This window comes from Curcuma longa, chromosome 7 (assembly GCF_044706935.1).
Source record: "Curcuma longa cultivar G26 ecotype Majalengka, Jawa Barat chromosome 7, ITB_CL_G26_1.1, whole genome shotgun sequence".
NCBI lineage: Eukaryota > Viridiplantae > Streptophyta > Magnoliopsida > Zingiberales > Zingiberaceae > Curcuma > Curcuma longa.
In genome coordinates, this window is record NC_133867.1 from 10,301,590 (window position 1) to 10,326,185 (window position 24,596).

General features: G+C 34.9%; 2 protein-coding genes and 1 pseudogene across 2 annotated transcripts; 1 reads left to right on the forward strand and 2 right to left on the reverse strand.

Annotated features, from left to right (window-relative positions):
- Nucleotides 1-1,525: 1,525 nt before the first annotated feature.
- LOC141832659 (uncharacterized protein At5g48480-like) lies at nucleotides 1,526-2,286 on the reverse strand. Its single transcript, XM_074720119.1, has 2 exons — nucleotides 2,004-2,286; nucleotides 1,526-1,927 (listed from the first exon to the last, which is right to left on the reverse strand). Exons 1-2 carry the CDS (start codon nucleotides 2,228-2,230, stop codon nucleotides 1,711-1,713), a joined length of 444 nt encoding a protein of 147 aa, XP_074576220.1. The 5' UTR covers nucleotides 2,231-2,286; the 3' UTR covers nucleotides 1,526-1,710.
- A 4,739-nt stretch (nucleotides 2,287-7,025) lies between these two features.
- LOC141832420 (uncharacterized) lies at nucleotides 7,026-7,877 on the forward strand (annotated as a pseudogene).
- Nucleotides 7,878-8,395: 518 nt separating this feature from the next.
- LOC141832356 (prolyl 4-hydroxylase 1) lies at nucleotides 8,396-22,019 on the reverse strand. The gene is made up of 12 exons (XM_074719859.1): nucleotides 21,853-22,019; nucleotides 16,801-16,848; nucleotides 15,905-15,957; nucleotides 13,430-13,495; nucleotides 12,118-12,192; nucleotides 10,732-10,806; nucleotides 10,102-10,172; nucleotides 9,974-10,025; nucleotides 9,783-9,875; nucleotides 8,906-8,998; nucleotides 8,674-8,767; nucleotides 8,396-8,554 (listed from the first exon to the last, which is right to left on the reverse strand). Exons 1-12 carry the CDS (start codon nucleotides 21,914-21,916, stop codon nucleotides 8,481-8,483), a joined length of 858 nt encoding a protein of 285 aa, XP_074575960.1. The 5' UTR covers nucleotides 21,917-22,019; the 3' UTR covers nucleotides 8,396-8,480.
- Between the last annotated feature and the right edge of the window lie 2,577 nt (nucleotides 22,020-24,596).

The window sequence follows — 24,596 nt, forward strand, 5'->3', positions numbered from 1 at the left end:
AATTGGATAAAATTTAAACATTTTAATTATTAAAAAAAAGAGAGAAAAGATTGCGAATGTGTTTGAAAGAGAAAAGGGCAAGTGTTTTGGATGCCAAAATATTTTTTTATTTTTTATAATTCAAATATTTAAATTTCACCTGATTAATTTTGAAAGTTCCTTTTATCTATCTGATTTACCTAATCAATCATTCAAAAGTATAATTTATACAAAAGCAATCTCTAAAATATTCATTCCATTTAAAATTTTAATCTCTTTATTATTTTTAAAAATACTTTACTACTACACTACACTAAGTGTAGGCATCAAAGAAATTATTTTACTTAGATTGGAGGAGGATGTGTCTTTGCTTTGATCGAACTCCTTTGGAGAGGAATAGGAAGGGGAGGTTAAATTCTCCTATTTTTTTTTTGTTACGCTGGCAGGGTATGGATTAACACACACAACCAGTCTTTTTTTCATTCCAAAACTATGGGATCAGTCAGAGAACAATAAAAGCATTAAAGCCATCGACTGACTATGAATAACTATCAAATAAATACCAAATAACAAGGAACAATGGCACTGCAACATGCAAATCATATACTTTAACACCACTTGGCTAATCTGTTTGTTGAAGAACAAGCTCTATTTATCAACAGCCTTAGCAATCTCCCAAGCAACTATTTAATTTTCGGGTCTCCATTTCCTGCCATTTTCTGACACCACCACCCCTGACATTTAGCATTTATACTTGAGGAGTTTCACGAGAAAAGGTTGTTGTACCAACTACCCAACTCAGTTCTGGTTGCCTCTAATCAGAATAATAAGATATAAGCAACAAGGATTTACAACAGTTTTAATTCCAGAAATCTAACAAAAGATTCTTGGTAATGAGTAGTTTATTCATTCAGTAAGCAACCTGGTTGACCAACATGGTACAGTAGACAAACTCGCCTGTAAATTATCATAGAGCCTTATCAAAGAGAATATTAAGCAGTAAAAAAAAATATAGCAGACAAATAAACAATTTACAAGTTATCCTTCTGCAATTTGAGATCATCCTGAAACCTTCCAAATGCCTAGATGACAAACTGCTGAAATCACCTGACAAAATTAGTTAATTGCAGATACTAAAAGGCAATGCCAAACAAAAAAGGTGTGGTTAAAAAGAACAAAGATCCACAACGATCAGAGAAACTTGCTTCCAGAATAATGATTCATGAGCCAGTCAATAACAAATGATATAAACTTAATGAAGATGCAAGTCAAAAGAGAGAATTAGAGTTATAGAACTGTAGATCTAAACTTAACAACAACTTATGCAATATAAAAGAGAAGGTTCGATGACTCACAAAATACATGGCTGAAGCAGGCATTGAAATGATGTAACAAGATTATGAGTCAAAAAATATATAAAAAAATAAAGCGGAAATCAATTAAGGAAGAAAGCAAGTAACAAATGAGCGACAAGGGGTTAAAACTTCCCGCTATATAATATTCCTGCAAAAGAAGGATGATTAGATGCATCACAAAATAGGGAATGATTTAACCAGTAACCTTGATGTCCTTCAGGTTAGTAAATCGAGTGTTACGAGAGAAACCCACAATGACTACTGTGGTTTTTCTGAGGCCTACTAGCTAGCTAGCTATTACAGACGGTTCAAGTTCATTAATGTTTCCCAAAAAGAGATATGCTATATGATGAAGTAGTAAATCGGTAAGCCCAGATCAAGCTTCTGGATCGGCGCTTTTCACGGCGGCCGCGATGACCCAGACAACACCGTACGGATCCTTCACCGTCCCGGCGACTCCACTTTCATCCTCCGCCACTTCGCTTACGACCACCGCACCAGCAGCTACCGCCTTCTTCACCACCTCGGCGACGTCCTCAGCTTCGAGCCGGAACACGACCCCGCCGCCGTATTGCGCAGATCCATCATCGCCCCTGCCAACGACACGAGCTTCATGCCCAAATGGTAGCGGAAATGAAGACATAGAGAAGAAAGTTGCTTACGGCTTACCCTTCGTCAAAGCGATCGCCGACGAGCAGAAAAGAGGAGCCGATCTTTAGCTCGGAGGAGATAATGAGAGGAAGGTCCTGGTCGGCCTTGCGCTTGGGGTGCGACACTCGCCGCAGCTCCTCCGCCCCAAAAGCCGCCTTGTAGAACTTCACTGCCGCCTCCGCCTTCGCCCCAGGAACCATCAGCTGCGGCTTGAAACCCAACAGCCCCGCTGCCGACGCCGCCATTGCGAGATCGAAGCTTCCCGAAACCCTAACCCTAGCAAGCAGCGAGATGGACAAAAGGAGACGAGCAGGCAGATGAGCAAGAAGCGAGGACGCTTATCCGATGCCGAGGTATTTATAGAAAGCCAAGTCCTCAAACCGTTGGAGTAAACTCCATTTAATTTAATCCAAGTACTTAAATGCCCTTGTACTGCCCGAAAACTACGATACTGCCATTCCAATGGTCCGCGGCTCGCTCTTTTTTCAGTTCCGAGGCGTCCTCGTACGATGTATAAAGCCGCGGGTCCCGAGGCCTCTCGAATCCATGTCAGCCGTCCGATTCTCGGTCATTGAGCAATCCAACGGACAAGATGAGGGAAGGGAATTGAAAGGACGCCGGCACGGATAACGAGTCAGTGCGGTCGTAGGGGCAAACATGAAATTTTAAGTTGAAGGTAGGGGTAGAAGTGGAAAGCAGTTTTTTCACGTTTTCCGCGTAGGTAGGCGGGCTAATGCTGACAGAGAGAGCGTCGAACCCTAGTCATAGGATTCTCTGCAAGAATACTTCGAAGTGAGTTCGATTTTACGAAATCCGAGTCGTTGGATGCAGCTTGAGCTTAGATTGAACGGTGAGATTTACGCTTGAATGAGAGTAGCCGATGGATAGGATCCGATACGACAGTGGGCCTGGCAACGACCATCAACTTGCCCGCTTTTATTACCTTGCCTGGAATATTAGACGTACCAGATTTCTAACCCGAAGTTTCACCCAGAAAGGTCTGAACTCCGACGAGTGGGACCGCACACTTAAATCGAATTCAGTACCTGGTGTGTTTTGTGCGAGGTACTTTTAGGCATAGGTGGAATTTGGAGAAATAGTTGGTGGTACTTTCGGGACGTTCGTCCCTTGCTCTGCGGCAGTGGGACCCTCTTGTACGTGACCAGGCCCACATGTGGGTTGCTCGTGGGTGTGGTTCGCTGTCTGTCGAATTTGTTTTGAATACACGGCATTTTCTTTCTTTTTATAAAATATTTTTAAATATATATATATTTATCAATAGGGCATTTCGTGGACAATTTTGATATTAAATTTAATAAAAATTTGTTAAATAAATAAAAAATATATGTATTTTTAACTAAACCTATTGTGAGTTACGAATTTAACAATATCAAAAAGTATATATATATTTTTAAATTGAACAAAGTCAAATGAGGTATTATAAATTATATAAATTTAAGAATATTTTTTTTAAAAAATATAAAAAGAAGTTTTTTGATAAAACTTTTATAAAATATAAATAAATAAAAAGAAGTGATAATTTTGATAAAATTTTTTTTTATAAAATCATTTTAAAATAATTTGAAAATAGAAGTCAAGTAAGATCTTCCAAACCGAGTTGTCGCCAGCTCGCGAAGAGGAGAAAAAAACTAAATTGTTTGCAAGCCCTTCATCCGCTGCCGCCTGTCCGCCGCCTCTGCCATCCCAAGCTACGCGAGAATTTTATAATTTCGAGTTGTGAATCAGATAATTGATTATTAGTTAAAATAAAAAATATAGAAAATAGTTATCAAACCAAACGCGTTTTCCAGTTTTCTATTCTAGAAAATAGAAAAAAACATATCATACCAAACATATTTTTGTTTTTGAAAACTAGACAGAAAATAGAAAACTAGAAATAGAAAATGGAAAACAGAAAATGGAAAATATTTTCCAAACCAAACGCCCCCTAAATTTTTTACATCCGGCCCAACCCAATAACTTTTATAATTTCGAGTTGTGAATCAGAATTGTAACTAATACTAAAGTTACAAGATCCGGCCCAACCCAATTTTTCGACGAGAAGGATTACATGGCCCAATTAAATATGGGCCCGATCTTAATTGGGCCTCGATCATATGGAAAATTAATTTATTTCTTCTTCTATTACACTAAATTTAACATGCAATAAAATATCAAAATTTTAATTAATAAATTTTTACAATTTAACTTATTTTTTAGTCTATCTCTTATTATCATTTTAATATATATTTTTTTATTTTAAAAATAGCCTTATTCCAATGATATTGTAGTAATTATCGCTATAGCTGAAATAATATGTTAAAGTAAACTCACCCAACTTAATCAAAATTAATGTATATAAAAATCAAAATACTTCATCAACTAAGTTAAAATTATTCAAATTTGATCAAAAATATTTTAAAACTATTAATTATAACAACTATATATATCCATAGTTACTACAATACTTTTAAAATAATTTGTAATTAAGTTAAAATGATTTTAATTAATTTTAACAAATTAATAAAAATTATTTTAATATAATAATATTCTATTTATTAATTTTGGTAAAATTAAAAATAAGTTTACTCTATATTGTACTAATTATTGTGGCATCTATTATTATACTATTTTATTTTTTTTTAAAACGGAAATAACATTTGAGTTTTTTTTCAAAAAAAATTAATAATATATATTTAAACTTAATTAATTAATTAATTGAATAGGGTGGTCATGTGGCTGTGCCCTAAACCCATCTGCTCTCGCAGCGTATCATCCAACGTTAGATACGGCGGTTTACGTGAAGCGATTACCTACGTGCATGGGGAGGCGCGCGACGACGTGCATGGGAGCTGCTGCCGCTGCTACACACGGTCTCCCATCTTTATTATATTAAATTTTATTATATTATATTATCATCTCAGAAAAATATCATTATTATACATAGAGTATTCTATAATTATCTTTTTTATCTTTTTATTCCTAATAAAAGGTGAAATCATCATTTTGACAATCCTAACTTTATAAAAGGAGATTAATTACGAGAACTTTATCCAATAATAGTAATGTCCACAAGAAAAAGTGAGATAATTAACGGAGCATTATGTACCTATTGAGAATCGACTCTTGTACCGCTTGAAATCATCTAGTTCAAGGACGGAAGCAAGTTTACCCGGGCTGTTAATTAAGTCCAATTAATATTTTATTTTTCCTTTTAATAATAGTTTAGGATCTAATTTTTAATTATATAGCCTAGTAAAAAATTGGACGGTTTCTTCCATAGTCTGGGTTAAAATCGGATTGTTTGTATGGGAAGAGCTTTTTTTTTTTTTTGTTTGTTTACGGAGGTTACATAAAGAGGGAAGGAAACTTGGAAAAAAATAAAATCCCTAACCCTTCTTTTTCTCACGCACGTGATTTCTTTTTCTGCGTTATCCACTTGATTTTTCATCCGTGATTTCTTCTTCCTCTTCATCCGTCGGATTTTTTTTTGCTCTTCACAGCTTCACCTATCGACTCCTGCTATTACTATCAGGAGCAATCGACACCCGACAATCAATCTCTCTTTTTCTCTTTTATCATTATTCCATTTTCACAAGTTTTTTTTTTTCTGTGAATCATGATTGTTATAAGCGATTGCAATCGATGTAACTATTGATTCTTTCAATGCTATTAAGAAATATTTGCTCATAGAGATACACGTATCTTCTTATGATAGATAAACTATTGTAAAAAATTAAAATTGTTATTGTATGCATGTCTTGTAAAAATTTATCGACGTCCTTTTACCATCTGACTTTTAATCATTTCCTTTTTGCATGTTTTATAAAATTATTTCTACTTATATATGTATGATATGTTGATATTATCTTTTATGTAATACAAAATGTATTTCATTATATTTATCTATAATATAATAACAATATAATTTCTTTATGATTATGAATCACAACTGTGATAATTGATTACTCCATGTTGCACATCATCACTCAAGTCAACTCTTTCTATTATTATTCTATCTATTTTATGATTGCACCTGTCGATCATTTTTTTTTCTTTCATGATTATTTCATAATTTCTACTGCTCTATAACTATTATAAATATAAGTAATTGTCTCTTCATTTTAATTTTTCTTTCTTTTTCTTGTAAGCAAAGAAAAAAAAATGGTTACCGGAGTTTTGTCTCTGTCGGTCAAAGAGGCATGCACTTTGTTTTTTACCGGTGCAGGGAGTGACAGATGTGTACGTTAACAGTGAGACTACAAATACCTTGGCACCCGCCCAAAGTGGTAGATGATCAATATCTTCTATACTGCCCAGCAATCAATACCTATACAAAAATATTCTTTCTCTGACACAATATTAACTTATATTTAAATTATACATGATCTGATTTAATTTGGTAAAATTAAAAAGAAAATCACAGTCAAATTTGAAAAAGAAAGAAAGAAAAAAAATAAAAAAATACTGACCGGGCAGTTATAATATTCTACTTCTTTTCCTTGGACTAGGGGAGGGGCAGTCAAGGAAGGGTCCCTGTTTTCTTGGGAGACGAGTCGTAAAGCAAACAGACTGTGGAAAGGCTTGACTTTAGGGGATCCAGATGACCTTCTTTTATATTATATTGGGCAACACAGTTGGCTTCCTGGTCTGAAGCCAAAACTACGTATAATGAGGAAGCCAGTTCAGCTCTTTGTATCCTAGCTAGCTTCTCTTTCCTCGCCCTGTGACAACACAAGGACCTTCATCGATCTCTATATGTATTTTAATCTGTACGTAGCCCTCCCTCCATTTGTTACTAGCTAGCTACTTAATTACTCTGATCACCAGTTTTGTTGTTTTCCCTAGCTAGTTCAGTCTTTTGATTTCCAGACTTAGCTTGCTCAAAAGTACTGCACAGTAGTTGGTTCATATACTGCCATTTAATGTATTCACATACTCTCGCTTTAAGTCGAATGAATGAGATCGAGAGCCTTTGCCATTAGCGTTTATGGCATCGCAGGCGATGCTTTCATAGATCCCACATGGAATGGGTCTCTCTCTCTCTCTCTCTCGACATATAAGAAATCTCGAAGGGAACTTTTACCTCCTCTATATAGACCCTCAGATCAGCTTACTTTCTCTGCCTTTCTGCTGCGTCCGAACATCAATGGAGGTATGTGAACTAATTAGCTGTCGAGAGTACCTTCATCGTCATCCACTTGGAATCTCTTAGATGAGTCTTTGCAGGACGTGGTGACGACGACGAACAAGAGGCAGAGCATTCCAGCCTTCGGCAACTGGGACTACTGCAGCGATCTCCCCATCACCCAGTACTTCGAGTCGGCTGTGCAGGCTGGGCTGGTCCGAGGGTGCCAATTCCATGGCGAGGCAGCAGCTGGTGATGATCTCTTCAAGTTGCCACCTCTGCGAACTTCCTGTGGAGGAAGGGTAAGTAACTCACTGCAGATCTCTCTCTCTCTCTCTCTATCTCTCTTCTGTGGTAAACACGCACCTGATTGATTTTGTGTTGGTTTGAAGGTGAAGAAGGGGGATGAGAAGCAGCTTCAGAGAGGGCAGGAAAGGAAGCAGGGGAAGGTGTTTGATGATGCTGTGGGAGGAGGAAGAGGAGAGGAGAAGCAAGGCCTAGGAGAGATCCCAGGGCGGTAGACGAGGACCTGTACCAGATCCCTCCTGAGCTCCTCTACAAGAAGCCGAAAAGGGTAAATTGCTGACCGTCTTTTCTTCCTAAATCAAGCGTGATTAAAGATATAAGAAGTGCATGGGCTTGTTTGAGTGCATGCAGAAGAGGTTGCTGAGGAGCTTGTGGTCGGGATGCATGGGATTGCACTGCATTGCATGAGAATTCAGGATGTTGGAGGACAACAGCATCAGTGACTGGTAGAATTAAGTGAGAGGATATCAAAGAGAGTTAATCCAAGAAGCTAGGTGTTTCTTCATTAAGTGTGGTTTATAGCAATCTAATTACATTTTCATGCTAACCGTTTCAGTTAGCTCTGTACTTCTGCAACCTCCAGGAACTTTAACCTAAAGTTCCTGTGTGTTCTTTCTTGTTGATGGAGAAGAAAGCTCTAGTTTCGAGGAGCTCTCCTTCTCCTTGTGGTAAACTGACGGAGAGGAGTTGACTTACTCTCTCCGCAGAGCAATTTTTCGATCCAAAACGCATATGTCCTAAACAGTTCAAAGTGTTTGTCAACAAAGATGAGGGCACTATGGTAATTTTATTCTCTTCTTTTTCTCACCAAAGACAAAGTAAAAGTCAAACAAGTAGAAATAGAGTGTTATACTGGACGACACAACACAATTATCCTTTGGAAAAGACATCTTTAAATCATCAAATGATTCAATAATCTATTGAATAATAATAAAAAAAACAAATTATACTTCATTTTCTTGAGGAGTTAACTTAGCTATTGTCTGACGCTCCATTATTTGAGTGGAAGGCCAGGCAATGACTAAAGTTGCTATTGTTGACTCCTGATGGTGGATCTTTCATCATGCCGTATAGGATCGTTTGAATGCCTCAGAAGTCCATGGTTTCTTGGTATTCCAAAAGCCCCTCGCACTTCCTGTCGTGTTACATTATACAAGTTAATCAGCATCAATTTTGTTGATGTTTGTCCACATGAACTTTTTCAGTTCCTACAAGGTACGTCTTATGTTCATTATGGTCTGACGAAGAACGTACCCTGCCTCATCCAGCTCGTGGCTGTCCACTTCTCCCCTTTAAGAACTGGGCAGCCCGAATGAAGACTCCTTGGGTCTACTTTCCCGTTGAGGCCCTACAATTAGAAAAAAAAAGAAAGCACACCACTTTTGACCCATGTCTCTTCTGCAGAGTTCATGCTTGCAACGAGATAAAAAGGATAGATTGCATTGACAAGTAGATCATGTCATGAAAGAAGAGTGAGAAGGTGGACCATGTTCCAGAAAAGGAGTGCATCTCCCTTGTTTGGTTTGACACACAGTCCCTGCACCGTCACACCTCCACAGCTGCAGTTGCCAGATCCTGCCTGAAGAGGAAAATGTTTGAAAAAGAAAAGGGATCATCAGCAGATGGATGCATGAGGAGGAAATTAGATCATAACTGAAGCTCCCAGCAAAGATTTTTCAAAGGTCACACTGTTTGAGTTTCATGAAAACAATACTTTAAGATCCAGAATTAAATGGTGGATTAGATGGGTCGACAGTCTCGGAACTAGTCTAGTTCAAGGTCGAAATTTAGATTGAGAACTTGTTAAAAGCAAAAGCATCTTTTGACTCAAAGCACCTAACTAACTGAAGTAGAGGAAATGATCATATCAGTTTAACAATGTTTGCTAACATACATGCTTGTTTAAAGAATAGAATTTGGGCAAGTACATGCGCTGGTTTACTAAAACTGAGGTAAAAAGTTAACATGACAATTTAAAAAACTAGTTAGAAGATATCAAATGTCAACTCATTGCATTAGCAAGCAAACAAGGCATCCATTCTGGTTAGGCTTGAGCAATCAATGCCCATTAACCATTAATTTAGGCTAAACTTAGTTCAAAAGGTTTGGATATTATCATTTTTATTTCTACTCAATTGTTTTACACTTGAGGCTGACAAAATAATAATAATAATAATAATAATAATCAGACACCTTGCAAAAATTTTTAGCAACTAATGGAAGATGGATCTAAATTGGTTCCCTAGAAGTGGCTAATTTTGGTTAACACTAGTTAAGTTTTCAGTGTGTAAGAGATTTCTTTTTTATACAGACAAGCATTCTCCAAATAGAAACATGATGAGAGATAATTCATCACAACTAACCAATGGAAAGTATGTTTCGCCCCCTTCTACCACATTACTTAAATACATAAGCATCGTCGCTACACGTTGGCCTCCCTTTAGCCCTGCTATTGTCTGCATTGAGGGTTCGGGTTGCAACAGTAATCCTTAGATAAAGGAATTTAGATGTAGATTATTATTATTTTCTATTTTGACAAAAAATAAATACTTACATCTTCAGGCAGATAATCATGATGTACCAAGTAATACTCGGTTGGTCGGTACCTGTGCAACAGAGCATTCCTGATTATTACTTATTCATGAATATCTATTCTGCAAGAATATTTTGAATTATTGCTACCTAATTACATAAAGCAGCTCTGCATTTTCTTGTGGGATCTGAGTGAATATAGCAATCCGCTTTTCAACAGCCTTACACAGTAGACAAATATCAAAGGTAAGTCAAGGATAAATTGGATCTATGAATTTGTTATGTATGCCAATCAGCATATTGTTGAAGAAGTAAACACAAATTACTGAGAAGCACCTCCACAGGATAAACTGACATTATTGTCGAAGAAGTAAATACAAATTACTAAGAAGCACCTCCACAGGATAAAGTGACATCAAAAGACTCTAACAATCACATAAGCTTCCGCTATATTACTTAAACCTTGATGAGCTCATATGTAGCATGCAAGTTGGGTGTCCTTGTAATATTCTATATTCCTTAATAACATCTATAGGTAAGCGAGTCTATCTAGAGGGTTGTGTGATGAATAATTCCCTATAACAAAATTCAAGTCAAGTTAGAATGAGTTTTTAGATCATATTTCGGTCAATATGAATACACCATCACACTATCAGTGAAATAAGCAAGCGTTCATGAGTTAGAATTACAAGCACATATTCAATAGGAAGAGGAATTGTATTTCTGAGAACTGATAGTCCTAAAACTAAAAGGCGACTAAAAATTGCAAGTAATACCAACCTGAATCATTGAGAATTTTGTTTGTCCAAGTGTTAGAAAGGTACCATAACTTGTTCGAGCATCACTTGTAACGGCCTAAAAAAACAAGAATGAGGTAAGAAGCATGGAACAACTTCTCAAGACAAATTCACAGTAGCATAATAAATAGTTGATAATTTTCTCTTTAAAAAAAATAAACATTTAATAGGTTTTCAACAAAACAACCTAAACAGAAAAAAATGACACATTGACATAGGAAATCTTATTTCATGACTTCTTATTTTCATGAATTTGTTTATTAGAAAATAGACCTAAGAAAAAAGGTCTCGGGCACTGTATACAAAATAAACCAATAAACAATGTTCAAGTCAACATACTAAAAAAATAATCCTGATAAAGAAAAGGAGAAGTGAGAAAAATTGCATATGTAACTCTTACATACAAAATAATATTAAAAAATCTATATAACCAAGGTTCGATGTGTGGCAAACATGGATGTTTTAGAAATTTTTTTGCACACAATCAATAAAGTGTTAGAATTTGACTAAGAGCATTGTATACCCAAAACTGATATTAAAGGGGGGCAAATGAAGAGTCCAAGAATGGTAAACCGTAGATCCTTCCATCCTAACCTAGTAAAAAAGAATAGTCCAGTGCATAAAAATCTCGCCAATGCGGAGTCCCGAGGAAAGGTCAGACCATATTGGGTCTATTGTATGCAGCCTTATCTTGCAATGCAAGAGACTATTTCTATGACTTAAACCCTTGACATTCAGATCACATGGCAACCACTTTACTGTTGCGTCAAGGCTCCTCATTCTAGTCTAGTACCAATTAGAAAATTTTAAATTAAGATTACATCAATATTTAGAAGAAAAACAAACAGAAAAGTCATGCTACTTATTGTTAGACACCGATATACATATAAAAATAGCGACTTCGACTGAGAAAAATGTCGTAGGTAAAATGTTGTTAAAATAAACTTGGCAAAATCAACAAGCATGTTCATAGTCATTGACCTATCAACACTTCCACTTTCCAAGGAATATGGTGCTGATATTATCTAGTTGTTTCTCATTCAAGAAGTAATATATATATGCATACATACACTTATACATATATTTATATATGTACATGTGTATATATGTATAATTGGACCATATAAAACCAACCATTTGTTCGACTTTCAAATCAGATCATGAAGTTAAACCACCTCTGCAGATACCTGTCCTCAAGTGTTAAAAGCAGTCTGATGAATGATGAAAAAGAATCAAATAGTAAACACAATAGTAGATCATGTTAGAAAAAATAGCATAAAGTAAATAAAAAAATAGCGCCCCTAATAAAAAAAGGCTAAGCGGGTCCATAGAGTTGTTTCATGTATATGTTATGAGAATGAAAACTTACCTTCCCTGTTTTAGTATCCTGCACTTGAGAAGCTTGAAGATGAGGCTCAGCAATTGTTTTAAGATAATCACATTCCTGTAAGAGTAACAACACAACTCTGAGAAATGTATGACAACCTTCAAGTCAATTTAATCAAACTTGCAATATCCATTTCTGAATTGACAGAAAATCAAAAGAGCGTCCCAAATTGTCCATATCATCAAAAGGATGCCTCTCTTTCAAAATTTATCAAAAGAGCACCTGCCCATAATTTAATACCCGAACTAGCCATGTGTCCTCCACCTTGGAGCAACTTTGGTTAAAGTTGCACTACCTTAAAGTAACCTTGACCAAAACTAGTGCAACTTTGGTCAAAATTGCACCATTGATTTTTTGTTTGTTTGTTTTGTTTCTATTTTTTCCTATTTTTTGTTTTTTGATACGCTAACTAGAAGAGAAAAAAAGGAAATAGAAGGAAAAGGAAACAAAAGTAAAAAAACAAAAAACCTATAAAAATTAAAAAATCAACGTATATAATGTCTAAAATTTTATCTCCATTCTCAACTAAAGAAATAACCTCGACAACACAAATCTCTTTCTTATCAATAAACACAATATCTTACCTACCCACCTTGGAGCACATAGGGGCACTTTGGGATCAAAGCACTTTGCATTGCAAAGCCACTCCAAGATGAAGCATATAGGGGCACTTTGGGCATCAATTTATGGGTGAGATGTTGTTTTGATAATTTATGAAAGAAAGCCACTCTTTTGAAGATAAGAATGATTTGGGGTGCCCTTTTGATTTTTTTTTGCTTCTCTACATCACATAAAAAAATAATAATGGAAAAGTCCTGTTTAAGTTGGGAAGCAATGAGAGACCAACCATCAAAGGTGTACACAAAAACCTTATAATAAAAGAATCTACATAAAAAATATTGGATGCATATAATATTTGTTAAAATTTACAAGCAAAATGCAGCAATGCATAAAGAAGTGAAGAGGTGGAAAAATAGAAGACACGTTTTTCTCCCAGACCTAATACTGTTATTTTATTTTCAAGAATATAGCACAAGGGATGGACAAACACAGTGGATAAATACCAACTTCTAATTAGTGAACCAAGTTGATTATGATTACAGTAACTAGGTAACTTTGGCAAGGACAAAGATCAAAAGAAAAAAATCCTAACACCAGCAATGCACACCATACATACTATGCCCCACCCCATTTCCATCCCCTAAAAGAAAAGAAAATCTAAAATTTAAATATACACAAAAGATGAAATAAAACATTATTGAGAAAAAAAATTCTTAGAAGGGAAATGTGATACCTCCATCGTTAAGAAATTACGAAAAAGAATAATCCGTGGTGACCAGCTGAGAATTTCAGGTTTTACCTAAATAAACAAATATGAATATCAATATAATTTAATGGGTATTACAAACAATCTGACAGACCATAAGAGGATCTATAGCCCAAATTTAGCTCTAATTGAGACAATTGACACACATCTGATAATAAGAAAGCATTTTGGACCAGAAGAAAACTGCACAAAGTGGCTACATGCTCAGACCTAAATAACATTTAAGATTGGAAAAATATATAAAACTCAAGATGATGGAGCTGTCTAAAAGACAATTTCAGTTGTTAAAAATTAGAGACCAAGTAAGCCAATTTCTTAAACATGTTAGAATTATCACAAGCTTTCAGAAATAGATATTGTCCAACACCATTGCCAGTAACTTAGAAAATTGTTTGTCATATCCAATCATTCCACTATAAGTGTAGAAGCATGTTGCAACTCCATTAGTAAGTTAGGGTTTCTTAACAAAGCAAACACTAAGATCTATTGTTAAACTCTTTTATTCATCACCTAACACCTCTTAGCTTAGGTAGTTGAGCATGAAAATTAACTACGAGATCCAAATGAAGAAAATTGTTTAATATATCACATTGTGTCATTTCCTTCTATTGTTGATTTTTTTTTTTCATATTATCTTAAATAGATAGTTCTAACTAGTGGTTATTTTTCAACATTGCATACTATACGATATAGTCTCATTCAATGTTGGAGGGTAGATGAACTACACAACTTTAGATAGTTTGCATATACTCCATTTGTATCAAATGAGAGATGCATGGTAGTTGTTAGCTCTGCATGTTGAATTGGAGTGGAGGCCCTACTCCATTCCAAAATTACTAGTGATTTAGGATGACGACAAAAAGAACAGTCCATAATTCACAAATTGATTCCAATTATAAAGACTTAATATGCCCAGAATTATCACTATCAATTATTATTATTATTATTATTGAGATTGTATACCATATTCACTATTACTATATTAATCATTATATCTTCCATATATTGTCTAGATATTTTGTATAAATAAGCATGTTAGTCTACAATCCTGAATCAAAAAAGAAAGTAATTTCTTTTCTTCTTTTCTATTCTCTTTTATGTGCTTTATCAGGGGACTCCCTCTTAATATATAGACATAATCAACCACCATTCTTATCTTTGTAGGACTAATGGATATGGAGTATCATAGCTTAAACATGCTCCTCCTGTCCATTATAGCTCAGAAGCAGTGATCTGATGCGAATACAATGTTGAATTAGGGTGAAGCCCATTCCATCCAAAGATGACTAGTCAGTTGGGATGGGAATACCCTCGTTATGTGCAAACAAAATAAACTACCACATTTATCTACGTGTGACTTATTAACTATACAATATACACATTAGTCTCTTTCTTATACTTATACTTTTAATTTTTAATTGTGGAATAAGTGGTTAGTTAATCAAGCATTAGAGCAGGATGTTGGAGGTTTGCTTCCCACCTATGTTAAAATGGATATCTAATCAACTCATGTATTGGGAGCTCAAAGTTAATCATGTCAAATACCCCACCCACACATCAAGAGGGAGGCTTAACAATATAAAGATATAAATAGATCAATTCCTAATAGCTTGAGCTTTTGGGATAATGGTTAGTCAATCAATTTAGTAGGACTAACGGCTGCAATACCTTCAATCAAAAGATGACTAACTCAATCTTAGGACTGCTTGTTTGAGATGACCCATTTAGAAAAACTAGTTTACAAGAGGATAATTTGAATCTTGTAACCACTTTTGGGCAATGACTAGAACTTGTATGCCCTAGCTATTTGAGCCTGCTACATGAATCTTATCCATCATTGAGCTTTAATTATGATTATATCATTAGCAATACTCAGATAATTTGGTTGCTTTTAGTTAAATTAAATATAGTTATCTTCAATCTCTCACTCTATCCCTCACAACTTTCAGCTAATTACATTCTTCAAGTGAAAGCAAGCAGAGGGACAAATTTCCATGTTAATTTTGTAGGCCTTAAGAGAATTTGTTAATTCCTTTCATTTCTAATATTCAATTATGGAAAACCAAGTCATGGCTCAGTTAGCTTCGCAGACTTGGATGAACCTCATGATAGTGTGCGTTATAGGAAAGAAACAAAAATTGGATGATAAACTTGAAATAAATCTACTCCATTGAAGATCTGAACAAGAACCAACTATGTTCTGCGGCTTTTTATCATCTGCTCTACACAAGGTGAAGGCTATTTTTTCAAGAAACTAAAGTCATTAAAAGAAGTACTCTACAGTCAGCAAAAACACACCATCATCATTATATTTGTCCCAATTATTTTTTCCCAAAAATTTGGGGTTGGCTAGATGATGTTAACAAAAATTATTTTGTAAAATTAAACAACAAGAAAAGGTGAATAAATATTTCATCATTTTGAAAGGAAGCAAAAGCATACCAGTCCAAGATGAAGGAAAGCAGACTGTTTCTTGGACACCCAGGGGGAAGGGCCTAGGACAAAGAGTTTTTTAAGAAAGATTGGAACTTTGCTCATAGTATATGATACCAAATCAATAAAAGCTTCAACTCATTGAAAAACGAAGATCATTTTGCAAAATTCTACCACTTACTAGGATTTTGCATTCCTCTAATTTATGTATGTGAAGGTGGGCACAAATTCTTAGATATTACCTAGACTATATATATCAATAATTACATGACTTTGAAAAAACATCAGAATGAAAATAACATGAAGCCATAATCATACACCCTTTGAAATGTATAAATTTGTTAAGCAACATTGTAACAGTGAGTGACCCACAGTCCATTAAAAGAAGTTTTTTGAAAGGCATGCAACAGTGTGAATCATCATTGAGAAAAAAAAACAAGATTGACGAAGATATAAAAATGGAAATAGTTTGAAGTTAATAAAAATGGTAAAGACAAGTTAGACAACTACTACCACGCATATCACATCATTCTTCCTTAGCTAAATATGTCATATCTTATCTAGTAATTGAATTCTAACATAATTAGGAAGTGTGTGAAACACCCTAAGTTATCACTCTAGAACAAAACTTCAATACTGGAAAGCTGTATAACTTAATCAAACTATATAGTTGCAGTAGAAGAGAAACTTGGTTCCTGTTATCTTTAAAAATTAGCATAAACTTCATGGACGTGTTAAGAAATTACATGGTTATCTATTAAAGTCACACAAAATAATTCAACCTGAGAGATTAGGGAGTATTTAAATTAAGAGTTCTTGAATACAACAGAGTATTGCTCCCTATGAACTTCAATTAAAGCATCAAGAGTAGATTAACTGCAAGCCCATTCAAGAAGAAATTATACCAGATGACTTTTCCAAATTCCAGAATTGTAACAACTGGAGGAAAATACCTGCAGGCATTACAAGTATGAAATCACTTAAAGATTGAATCATGCAAATTAAGAAGATCGAAAACAACTATTCTATTGTCTTAACTTTACAGAACAATAAGATCATTTATTGCTTGAGACATAGCATTTGTTTTAGGAGCCCCAAGAACAGAGTGGAACTCCTTTGAGTGCTTATACGAAGAATGTATCCCCAATCAAAATCATTGAGGAAAAGGAGAAAGAAATAAATGTCTAAATATTAAATATTAATGTTTTTAATAAATAAAAATTTAAGATTTAGGTATTTCTCCCTCTTTTGCTTCCTTCCAAGGAAACAATTGGATGGAAAATAGATCATAATTCTTTTCCTATAAATTTTCTCATACTACCTTTTTCTTTCCTTAGCTATTTCCTTCCTTTCTAGGAAAGATGGGTAAGGTTGTATTAGCTACTTTCATAAGGGACATGTTGAGAGAGGATTTCCTACAAATAGGTTTTTAGTTACTTTCAGATATGAGTTTATATCAATTTAAAGTAAATATTTTCATTAATATTTAAGAGGAATAAAAATTATTACAAAAATCTCCTTGATAATTGTCATGCATCATGTTTGAGCATCAATTCTTGCAATATTCTTGTGACATCATTCTCATAATTGTCCAACATCCAAATTAAATAATTTTACTTGATACTTATTTCTCCACATGTCCATTAACATAATCATAACTCTTATATGGATAATTATAGTATTAATTAATTACAGAATCTATATATAATTATTTGTTACAGTATTAATTAATTAAAGTACTGACAAGCTAATTCTTGAAATTGGTTAATTGATAAACTTATCAAGGATTAACTGATAATAAAATAAATATATTAATTGATTAAAATAAGTTAATTTGATTGTTTGATTAAAATTGATTAATCAGTTAATTGATTTAATTATAAACAATTGATAAAACCCTAATTTAACCTGTGGTTAAAATGAAACTTACTATAAAAATCCAGGATTAAAATTAAATTTATTGTAAAATTTGAGGTTCAACTAAAACTTACCCTAAACTAAAATCCAGAGATAAAATAAAATTTAGCCTAAAATACAGGTTAATGAAATTTGTACTAAAATCAGAGGGTAGAGTGAAATTTATTCTAAGATATAAGGTTAAAATGAAATGTACCCTAACATTAGTCAATTAATCAATGAGGAAGAGAAAAAAATAGATACATATACTTCTTTGGCGCAACTTTTATTGCAGGGAAGACTTTGTGGTGATTTTGACTCATGGATGCAAATTTTGACTCTAACGACAAGGCAAAAAACCCCTCTTATAAATTTACCTCACAACTCCATGACTAATATCACTTGATTCCTCCTCTGGAGTTTTTCTTAGCACCTCCCTCCTCCATCCACCTCCTCGATTATTTTTTGTTGTTGGTATGCTTTCATTCCTAATTTCATCTCAATTTATAATGTGTCTTCTTCCTCTCCTTTCCCCTCCGCATGACAAACTAAATCATTTGAAGCCTCATGGGATAAACTATAGTTGATTCATCTAGTCATCCTCTATATCGACCAAGACTAATTTGTAATACCTAATCGTTCTCGACATGGGCAACGCTATTCCAACACAAAGGGAGTATGAAATTTCACTTGCATCATGCACCTTGTTTTGTGTTTCGTCTAAGGAACAAAATGGTAAATTCAATCTGTCGCCTAGCACGGCTTTGAGCATGAGTCAAAATTCAAACATTCGTTAAAACAATTAAGATATGCCTTATGTTTTTATATATTTAAATATAAATATAAAGAAATAAGATCATAATCGAATTTTAGACAAATTAATAAATACGTTCATTTATGAATTGTTCATGAACTTTGTTCATAAACATTAATGAAATGAACTAAGCGCACTAGTATTCAAACGTGTTCAGTTATTTTATTTTTTAAAAGGACCATTGAGAGCTAAGTATCAAGTTCATTCAGGTAAGCTCATAACTAATTCATCAAATTAAGTAGTCCCCTCTACCTCTATATTTTATTAATCAATCTAAAAATTAAAACTAGACCCTGATATGAATGATATTTACATTAGGTCCCTAGTTCCATAAGGAGATAAACTTAATTTCAAGAAAAAACAAGAAACAAGACATGTGGGACAATCAAAGTAGAATATAGAGCAATAAATTGGCTACATGATATATTATGTTTTGTATTAGAAGTCAATCTAACCAAGCCCACGGATTTATACTTTGGTTATCTACTAACTATATGTATTGCTTACAATCCAAGGGTGCTAGCATATCAAACGTATGAATATATCTTTACTTTGTGATATATCTTTATTTTGTGGTAGGAAAAGTATATCTTACCTAACATATGAATGTGTTTAGTTTGTGACAAGAAAATATATCCTTCAAGTGTGTTGCTATGTATAAGTAACAAGCATGAAGAACTATGGATACAAGTGAACTCATCCTCATAAAATATCTGTTTTGTTGGCGGGTAAGTTAAAGGAGGTATATATCCTAGATTTTCTATACATTATCTTTAAGGTCAAAGTGTGAAAATCTCTAGAATGAGTGACTCTGTTAGATCATGATGGTCTCTACTAATGATCAATGTATCTTCTTCTAAAACTATCTCTAGAACTACACAGAAAACTACAAAGCTGTTATACAAGTTGGACACTATGGATGAATGAAAGCTCATATTTTCTGTTAAATCTTTTCACAAGTCCACCAAAATTGGACATTTCACAAATCTCACCCATGTCATAATTCTTTGATAAGAGAAACATGCTTCCTCAACCCAGCATTACCTTTATTAACAATATAAATATATAAATTGGTCTATTTACTAACAACTCAAGCTTTTGGTATAAGTGGTAAACCAATGGTATTAGAGAAGGAGGTTATGGCTCCAATCTTGCCTATGTCAAAAATACTTATTCATGTGTTAAGTTTAGGCCAATCAAATGAAGATACCCACCCACACATTAAAGAGAAGTACTAAAACGACCCCAATAGTAGAATAAATTGACATCAATTACATTAGTCATCCTTCCTTATTTGACTTGATTTTGTCCCAAATACAAATTCATAATTCATTCTTAATTATAATTATTTTGTACTTAACATAGGTTCTTCATTATTCTTTGACTCTACCATCTTATTGGCATTTCATTATTCCAAAAGTTATAATTTAGCTAATTGTCTTCTACCTCGATGCTCTCTATATGGTATCAGAGCCACACAAGCTTCAACAAGTATAATTTATCTATAGCTAATAACCATGAAACCTCCATTGCTAAATTCCAACCCACCACTCTTCCACCAACTGGATCCAATCCTCAAGTTGTCACATTGATGACCTTCAATGTAGCCTCTACTTGGAGAACGCAAATCCTCACTTTGCTCTATGGATATGATATGATGAGTTGTATTTATGATACATTTCCATGCCTACAAGATTAAATGTGTCCAAGTATAAACTGTGGAGAAGACAATATAGTCAGTCTTCTTCAAAATCCCATAGTGGTTCTAGTTGACACCACCATTGCTCACATTGTTACAATAAAAGACCAAGCAAGCTTGGGATAGCCTCTCCATGACATATGCCAACAAATCAAGGACCAGAGTCTATGGTCTTTGAGCAATTCTAGCCTACACTGTCAAAGATAATTAGTTAGATTGGAAATAACTAAATGAGATTGAAACTGCCATTGATGAACTAGCACTGGTCGATGATGAACTTGCGTTTAAAGCTCTTACCAGTCTTGTACCAGAAGAGATTAGTGTTGTCATCTATGCTCAAGACACCACAATATCATACAATAAACTTGTGTCATCAAGTCTTCATGAATTCTGAAGCTAGCAAGATGGAGCCACATACCATTACTGCCCAATAGAACTAGTGATTGAATAACAACAACCGATACAAAGAGGCCCCAATAATAACAATAAAATGAAGAACTACCAAGGTGGCGGCCAACTGAGTTTTAGTAAACAATATGCTAGCAATTACATCAATAAGGGTGCTACCTAATTGTAATCCACCTACACCAAACTTCAATGGAGGAAAAAATCAGTGTCAAAATTTGTGATAACTTTGGAAATTGAGCCAATGTTTGCTGGTCACACGTCATGCCTAAACCCAAGCCTACTTTCCAAACCTCATCCATGTCAACTGGTAACTGGCTTGTCTTCTATAGATTTTTCTCAATATTGACAGGTCAATGGTGCTCTACAGTATCTTTCGCTCATTTTGGTCAAGTGCTGAGAAAGTTCTTTGCTACCTCAACGAAACCATCAACCATGTCCTTCTTTAGCCAACTCCATCCATGGGCCTCCATGAGCTGAATAAAGAGTTGTAGTCATACAATTGCTAAGCTCATTGGGTTCAGAACTTGCTATGAGAACTTAGCTTCTGTCTGGTTGCTCCATCAACAATTGATTGTAAATAATGTTAGCATAACTTTATCCATGTTAAACTCTAATTTTCCGCATCCACATGAAGCGCATTAAGATTGATTTCCAGTTTATTCGGTCTCAAATTCAAAACAAGTAACTTTCTTCTGTTTCATATGCATTATGTTGATCAACTTACTGATTCCTTCACTAATCTCTTAGCCACACGGCACATCAAAATCAGTGTATAAATATTGGCAATGTTGACAATATGTCCATTTTGCGAAGGCATAATAAAGATAAGAAAAATTTAGCACCAATTACCTTGCCGAACTTCCTTTTCAACTTAATTTTCAAATCTAAATTCATGATTCACTATTAGTTCCAATAATTTTGTACCTAATATAGGTTCAGTACAAATTGGAACCTTTCATGGATGAAATACGGTGCTTGGCATTCTTTATAAATAGGACTGGAAAGATAGCATACATAGCGATTCTGACAAGATGTGCCACACTGACCATGATTTCAAAAAACGATAACAAGACGGCACGCATCAAATTGAGAGAACGAGACGCCGAGGACATGGTAGGGACAGGGAAAAAGGAAACGGACCGAGGATCATGCCGGCGGTGATGAAGGTGAGGAACAGGATGACGCACATGGATCGAGTCATCATCGCAACCACAATCGACCACCCGAGCAAAATCGCCTCTTCGTACTTTCTCCCTCTCCCCCGCGCATGGATTGGAGAAGAAACGGCGGATCAGAACGGGAGTTACAAAGAATTTGGAAATGAATCAATTTAATTACATCGCAAGTAACATAAGAAACTCCCATTTCTTCTCCCGTTTCTTAGGTTACTTGGGCGATGTACCTTTTCAATTAAATTGATTCATTTCTTGTTCAAATTAAATTGATCCATTTCTTCCGTTTCGAAACACCTCGCCGGCTGAGCAAAACATCCGCGCTACTCGACTTCGAACATGAATCATTTCCTCCTCCTTCCGCCCTTCCGCCGTTTCTTCTCCAATCCATGCGCGATCCGATTTTGCTCTGCGATAGCTCATCCTCTCTCTCTCGTCGGCTCACTGTCCTGAGATCTCTCTGCTCTGCGTCATCGCCGTCGTCGCCGCCGTTTTTGTCGGTGACCAGTCCCGACGAGATCTCTCTGCTCTGTGTCGTCGGCGCCGTTGCCTCTCCCTTTGTCAGCTCCCGTCCCGATCTCGATCTCTCTGCGAGAGAGCTCGTCGCCGCTGTCACCTCTCCCCGTCCCAATCACCACCGTCGCCATGTCCCGTCGCCTTCATTTGGATTTTAGGGTTTGCTAACTCTAAAATCCAGAAATTGCGTCCCCATTCCAAAATCGCGACGCTGCCACTAGAAAACATTGGTCGTCGTTCTCTTTGTCCGCCGTGTTGTTGAGGTCGTTGTCAGTTGGGTCACGCCCTTGTCCTTATATAAGGGGTGAGTATGCTTGGAGCAGAGAGGGTTGCAACGTGCGCTATATTGGCACATCGAGGCTCGCATGATTTTGGACCTTCAGGAATTTCCAAACTCTGTATGTGCTTTTATTTATACAAGTAACAATTTTAAAAATTATTCTTTCTCCCTATTTTGAGTTTAAATTGGACAGTGCCCCCGTGATGTAATAACATAAGCTAAGACTATGAGATAATTGCTTGCGACTTGCAAGTGAGCAAGTGATGAGTGATGACCAAGTTTGTTTCACAGTTTGAAAACAAAGAGAAGAAGATTGATTAGTACAGGAAGTTCCAACTTACAATGGTTTGCCAAAGAGTGGTTTTTTGTTTGACGAAACAGCCAAAAGAAGGTCTGTTAATTTAATGCGACTCCATGCGCAAGGATCGTTAATATTGATTTGTAGACACTGCCTATAAGTTTTTAGTATTAACAATGTACCCGACCAGTCCTGAGAAGTCGGAGCTCACCAGCATGTGTCATAGATAGTCCTGCCAAGCCGATTCCCGGATAGTCCGACTGGACAGCGTGCCCGACTCGATCCATGGAGTCGGGGCTGAATCGTACGTTCTGTCTCTGACCACTCCCTCTCCTGTCCTACTGACCACTCCAGCTGACAAGCACGCCGCCAGGCATGGCCATGCGCCGTCTCGGCGTACGACACTGTCCACGATGTACCTCCTCATTAAAGACGGCACTCCTCCCAGGTACGGAGAGTACCTTCAAGGTAAGGTCCACCTTGCCTCGTCCGTGGTACGGACCGACTCACCCTTATATAAGGCGAGCCCCTGCGGAGGGGCGAGGTATGTGCTCACTGTTCATTAACTATTGCCACTCTTGTTTTCTCTTCAGCGGCCTCTGACTTAAGCATCGGAGTGGTCTCGCCGGTCCCGCCGGCCGTCCATCTCACGGTGTCTGTGGTTGCAGGTCTCCGGCGGTCGTCAGCCAGTCTCCTCCGTTCTCCCGCATAGTACTACAGAGGACGTGTCGTTCTGCCCAGAAGAGGTTCTTGACGGGAACAACAATAGTAACAAATTATTTTTTGTACATAAGAGTTGATAATAATCTTTTATTTTGAGTAAAAAAATATCAGGAACTGAATAAAGATAGTAAATTGCTTTTCCCACCCCTTGACACCGCACCCCCTCCCCTCCTCTCTTTCCTATTTAAATGACTTTTTACCCTTTTTTTTGTTTTTTTTTTATTTTACTTTTATATATATATATATATATATATTTATAAATTTTAATTAATTTTTATTTAGTTTTATTTTTTAAATTAATTTTGTTTATTATTTTTTCATTAATACTTATATATATATTTTTAATTTTATTTAATTTTTATTTAGTTTTATTTTTAAAATTTTTAAATTTTTTATAAATTTTATTTAATTTTTATTTAGTTTTATTTCTAAAAATAAATAAAAGATTATAAACATATAAAAAAATTATTCAAAACAATAAAACTGATAAAAAAATTGGAAAAAAACTGATTAACAAAAAAATAAAATCAATAAAAAACAAAATTTAAAAAATAATAAATTGAAAAAATACAAGTATTATGAAAAAATAATAAACAAAATTAATTAAAAAATAAAATTTATATAAAATTGAAAAAATATAATAAACAAAATTGATTAAAAATAAAACTAAATAAAATTTATATAAAATTCTAAAAATAAAGTATTGATAAAAAATAATAAACAAAATTGATTAAAAAATAAAACTAAATAAAAATTAAATAAAATTGAAAAAAATATCGTATTGATGAAAAAAATAATAAATTAAATTAATTAAAAAATAAAACTAAATAAAATTAAAAATATATAGGAGCTATTTTTAAATAAAATTAATTAAAAAATAAAACTAAATAAAAAT